Genomic DNA, 5,626 nt, shown 5'->3' on the forward strand with positions numbered 1-5,626 from the left:
TTCTCCTGATCCGATTGGGTGGATTTAACCCTTTGACTGCATGCAATTTCGGACCTTAAAGGATGGACCACTAGGACGGGCAGGCGCCCATGGCGGGGGGCACCCTGAAGATCCCAATGCCTCCTGTGGATATTAAGTGATTTTTTATTTTTTTTGCAAAACCTATATATTGGATACCCGTCACCATTTTTTATTTTTTTTTGCCATTTTGGAGGGAAAGTGACAGAAACAAGTGGCGGCTGGGATGACTTTACACTGGATTGGACCCCCTGCTTTGTTTCCCTATTGACATGCATGGCTGAGGCTGGGCCATGGCTGGGTGGCACATGAAGCAGCCACTTGTCACACGTCCCTAGCAGCATCTTCACACACACACAAGGGACTTCAGAGATGGAGGTTGCCATGGTGAGCGCGGAAAGCTCCGGCTGCAGCAGCCACCTGCCCTACGGGTACGCGCAAGCTCGCGCCCGAGAGCGGGAACGCCTGGCGCACTCCCGCGCTCAGCAGCAGCAGCAGCAACAGCAGCAGCAGCAAGCCGAAGGCGGGAACGCGGGGGGCGTGGCTTGTCAATCCTCTGGGCGCGCCCCCGCCTCCAATATCAACAGTAGTAATAGTAGTGGTGGCGGCGGCGGCGGCGGGAACGCCAAGCGCGCCCCCCAGCCCGAGCAACAAGCAGCATCTCAGAGGAGGAAGAAAGGAGGAAACCGGCGCAAGTACTGGCCTCTGGGCGGCTGCCACAGGTGGAGGAGCCGGCACTACCAAGCGGGCAACGAATGCGGCAGCGGAGGCGCCGGCGGAGGAGGAGAAGAAGACGGAGGCACCTTCCCCTCGGAGCTGGCTCCTTGCGGCTCTGAGGAGATGATGCTGAGGGAAGAAGAAGAGGAGGAGGAGGATGAAGAGCAGAAGTTCTACCTGTGTGGCGGCGGCGGCGGAGAGGAGAGCAGCCGGGACCGGAGCCCCGGTTACCACCCGGTGTACAGCGAGTTCGAGTGCTGCGAGCGGGTCGTCATTAACGTGTCCGGGCTGCGCTTCGAAACGCAGCTCAAGACGCTGTCGCAGTTCCCGGAGACGCTGCTCGGTGACGCCGAAAAGAGGATGCGTTATTTCGACCCGCTCCGAAACGAGTACTTTTTCGATCGAAACCGACCTAGTTTTGACGCCATCCTCTACTACTACCAGTCGGGGGGGAGGCTGAAGAGACCGGTCAACGTCCCCTTCGACATCTTCTCGGAGGAGGTGAAGTTCTACGAGCTGGGGGAGGAAGCGCTGCTCAAATACCGGGAGGACGAAGGGTTCGTCAAGGAGGAGGAGAAGCGGCTGCCGGAGAACGAATTCAAGAGGCAAGTGTGGCTGCTGTTCGAGTACCCGGAGAGCTCCGGGCCGGCCCGGGGCATCGCCATCGTCTCCGTGCTGGTCATCCTCATCTCCATCGTCATCTTCTGCCTGGAGACCTTACCTGAGTTCAGGGATGACAAGGACAGCCTGCTGCCCCCGCTGGGCTCTCGGGGGAGTTCGGATGAGTTCGGGGCTTACAATGGCACCCTGTGGGCACCGGAGAGCGGGCACACCGCCTTCAATGACCCCTTCTTCATCGTGGAGACTGTGTGCATCGTGTGGTTCTCCTTTGAGTTTGCAGTGAGGCTCTTCGCCTGTCCCAGTAAACCTGGCTTTTTCAGGGACATCATGAACATCATAGACATTGTGTCCATCCTGCCTTACTTCATCACCTTGGGCACTGAGCTTGGCAATCAGCCCCAGCAGCATCAACAGCAGCAGCAGCAGCACCCCCTGCAGGGCACTGGGCAGCAACAGCAGGCCATGTCCTTTGCCATCCTGAGAATAATCCGCCTGGTCAGGGTCTTCCGAATCTTCAAGCTGTCCAGGCACTCCAAGGGTCTGCAGATCTTGGGGCACACCCTGAGGGCCAGCATGAGAGAACTTGGGCTTCTCATCTTCTTCCTCTTCATCGGGGTCATCCTCTTCTCCAGCGCCGTCTACTTCGCTGAGGCCGACGAGCCCACCACGCACTTCCATAGCATCCCGGATGCCTTCTGGTGGGCGGTGGTCACCATGACCACGGTCGGTTACGGAGATATGAAACCCATCACGGTGGGGGGAAAGATAGTTGGTTCCCTGTGTGCCATCGCCGGGGTGTTGACCATCGCCTTACCCGTGCCAGTCATCGTCTCCAATTTTAACTATTTCTACCACAGGGAGACGGAGAACGAGGAGCAGACGCCCTTGGCGGCCAGCAGCTCCAGCTGCCCATACTTGCCCACCACTTTGCTGAAGAAGTTGAGGAGCTCGTCCTCTTCCTCTCTCCAGGACAAGTCAGAGTATCTGGAGATGGAAGAAGGGCTCAAGGAGTCTCTGTGCGTCAGGGACAAGTCCACCCAGGGCAATGGCAATGAGACCATTAAGTATAACTGTGTGAATTTAAAGACGCTGGAGACCGATGTGTGAAATTTTATTTTATTATAATTTTTATTTTTTATTTTTAACTTTCTATTTATGCATTGAAGAGTGCGGTGATAATGATTATTATAAAAGAAAATATGAAAATATGCAAATCTGATCAGAAAAGTACAAAAAACTAAAACTTACTGGGGGTTTCTGATCAGATAGGAAATATTAAGTGGCTTCCTCTTGTAAGAACATCCTACCTTGGGACCAGACACAAATTACAGAATTTCAGTGCCTGTTTTTTTATTTTATTTTTTTGGCTTTGTGTATGTAAAGCAACCATGTCAGTAACTGCAGGAGATTATTTACTGACGTGTGGTAAAGCCCAGCTTTTGTCTGCAGCTAGAGCAGGGGTTGGCACCCTCCGCCGCTCCAGCTGCTGGGAAACCAGTTCCCAGCATGCTCCATTCACTTTCATGCGAGTGCTGAGAACAGCCGAGCAAGCGTGCATGCTGGGAGTTGTAGTTTCACAACATTCAGAGGTTGCCGACTTGGTGGTCACCTACCTGTCACTTTCTAGCTGTTGCAACGTTATAACGCAATAGCATGTCTTGGAGTTGAGAGCCTATGGTGCGATGGGAAACTGGCTTTGTTGCCCCTAGCAACCAATCGGATTCCACATTACATTTTTCCCAGCACCTTTGGAAAATGAAAGGTGGAGGCTGATTGGTTGGTAGGGGCAACAAAGCCAGGTTTATTTAACTTTTTTTTTACACCAGTTTTGATAAATCCACCCCTCCCTCTATAACATTTATGCAAGAAATGACTAATAGAAGGGGGTCCCACCTCTGGGATTCACAAAAAATTATGCACAACAAATATTTAAACCGAACCAAGTGTTCATTGCATTAAAACTGCCCTTACCAAGCCCTTTATGCACAATATTGTAAAAAAAAAATATGAACCGGTACCACAATAGCGATAGCTTTTTTTTTTTTTTGCGTTAAAGCTTTATCCAGCATATTGCATAAACAATTTATACAGCAAAAAAGTCCGGCCTGCTTGGGTGCCCCCAAAATGTAGCCTCGTGCACCCCTGAGGCCTCCGCGTCCCTGTCTCCTGAGGTATTTTACGTCAAGTGTTTTCATGTATTTTTTTCAAGATTGTGATTTGTGGAGGTTTGTGACACGGATGTTTTTGCTGTAGAATTGTTTATTTAATATACTGGAGAAAGTTTTTGAATGCTAAAAAAGACTATTTCTGTACCAGTGATTTTTTTTTATTTTTATACAATATTCTACCTGTGGGACCCACATCTATCTCCCATTGTTCCTGGATGAGGCGGCCTAAGGTAGCAGTTGAGTGGGTTCTGCTATGATGTTTCTGTAAGGGCTCATGCACACCAACATACGTTTATTTTTTTTTTCCATGTCCTTATTTATAATTTTTTTTGGTGTGGCCCATATGCAGAACCATTCACTGCATTGGGGGTCGCAAAAAAACTGAAAACTTCATGAGCATTCTGTGGCCGCATGGCCGTTCTCCCCAAAAAATGTCCTATTATGGACAAGGATAGGACTGTTCTGTTAGGGGCCAGACGTTCCATTCCACAAAACGCGGAACGCACGAGGCCAGTATCCATGATTTGCGGATACGCAAAACAGCCAACAGTCCTGTGCATGAGCCCTAAGGCCTCTTTCACACGGGCGTCCCGGATCTGCTCTGGATGTGTCACGTGTGCATTGTGGGAAAACTGCGCAAGTAGGCACGCAATTGCAGTCAGTTTTGACTGCGATTGCGTTCCGATGTTCTGTTTTTTTTCCGCGCCAGTGCAATGCGTTTTGTACGCGCGTGAGAAAAAACTGAATGTGGTACCCGAACCCGGACTTCTTCACTGAAGTTTGGGTTAGGCTACTTTCACACTGGCGTTTCTGGGTCTGCTTGTGAGATCCGTTTCAGGGCTTTCACAACGGCCCAAAACGGATCAGTTCAGCCCCAATGCATTCTGAATGGATAAGGATCCGTTCAGAATGCATCAGTTTGGTCTCCGTTCCGCTTTTGAGGCGGACACCAAAACGCAGCTTGCAGCGTGTTGGTGTCCGCCTGACGATGCGGAGCCAAACGGATCCGTCCTGACTTACAATGTAAGTCAATGGGGACGGATCCGTTTTCACTGACACAATATGGTGCAATTGAAAATGGATCCGTCCGCCATTGCCTTTCAATGTAAGTCAGGACGGATCCGTTTTGACTTAGACTTTTTTTGGAAAGAATAATGCAAACGGATCCGTTCTGAACGCAGGTGTGAAAGTAGCCTTAATTGTTCTGTAGATGTTATTATTTTCCCTTATAAAATAAGAGCATTCCTAATACAGAATGCTTACTAAAATGTGCCTTGAGGGGTTAAATTTAAAAAAATTCACTCACCTCGTCCACTTGATCGCGCAGCCGGCATCGTCTTCTTATTGAAGGACCTGCAAAAGGACCCTCGCTGGCGTCATCTCGCTCACCACGTGATTACATCATCAAAGGTCCTTTTGCAGGTCCTGAAAGAAGACGATGCCAACTCTGCGATCAAGTGGATGAGGTGAGTGAATTTTTTTTAACCCCTCAAGGCACATTTTACTAAGCATTCTGTATTCAGAATGCTATTATTTTCCCTTATAACCATGTTATAAGGGAAAATGTTACAGTAAATTGACTTTTATCAATTTACTAACATCATCTCCTAGCAACCATGCGTGAAAATTGCACCGCATCCGCACTTGCTTGCGGATGCTTGCCATTTTCACGCAGACCCATTCATTTCTATTGGGCCTGCGATGCGTGAAAAACACAGAATATAGAACATGCTGCGATTTTCACGCAAAGCACGAGTGATGCGTGAAAACATTGCTCATCTGCACAGCCCCATTGAAGTGAACGGGTCAGGATTCAGTGCGGGTGCAATGTGTTCACCTTTTTAAAGGAGGCTTTGAAGCAGATTTTCCTGTGGGGTTTTCAACCAAAGCCAGAAGTGGATCCAGCAGGAAGGAGAAGTAAAGGTCCTTCCTTATATTTCTGATTGCTTCCAAATCCACTTTTGGCTTTGCCTGAAAAACTCAATGTGCGGCCCATGGCAAAATGGTACCCGATTTTGGTCCACATCCAATCTGCATTTTTTGTGGGTCGGATGCGGACCCATTCATTTCAATGGGGCTGCATAAAATGTGCACAGCACATT

The 5,626-nt window shown here is 49.6% G+C and overlaps 1 protein-coding gene across 3 annotated transcripts; it reads left to right on the forward strand.

The window, feature by feature from the left end:
- Positions 1-390: 390 nt before the first annotated feature.
- KCNA4 (potassium voltage-gated channel subfamily A member 4) lies at positions 391-2,766 on the forward strand. 3 transcript variants are annotated; one of them, XM_044270561.1, is made up of 2 exons: positions 391-524; positions 606-2,766. In XM_044270561.1, the coding sequence occupies exons 1-2, from the start codon at positions 391-393 to the stop codon at positions 2,461-2,463; spliced, it is 1,992 nt and encodes a 663-aa protein (XP_044126496.1). In that variant the 3' UTR covers positions 2,464-2,766. The 3 variants fall into 3 exon arrangements, with proteins under 3 accessions (XP_044126496.1, XP_044126497.1, XP_044126495.1); XM_044270562.1 differs by having other exon boundaries at positions 391-500; positions 582-2,766; XM_044270560.1 differs by having other exon boundaries at positions 391-2,766.
- Positions 2,767-5,626: the final 2,860 nt, after the last annotated feature.

This window comes from Bufo gargarizans, chromosome 10 (assembly GCF_014858855.1).
Source record: "Bufo gargarizans isolate SCDJY-AF-19 chromosome 10, ASM1485885v1, whole genome shotgun sequence".
Classification (NCBI taxonomy): Eukaryota; Metazoa; Chordata; class Amphibia; order Anura; family Bufonidae; genus Bufo; species Bufo gargarizans.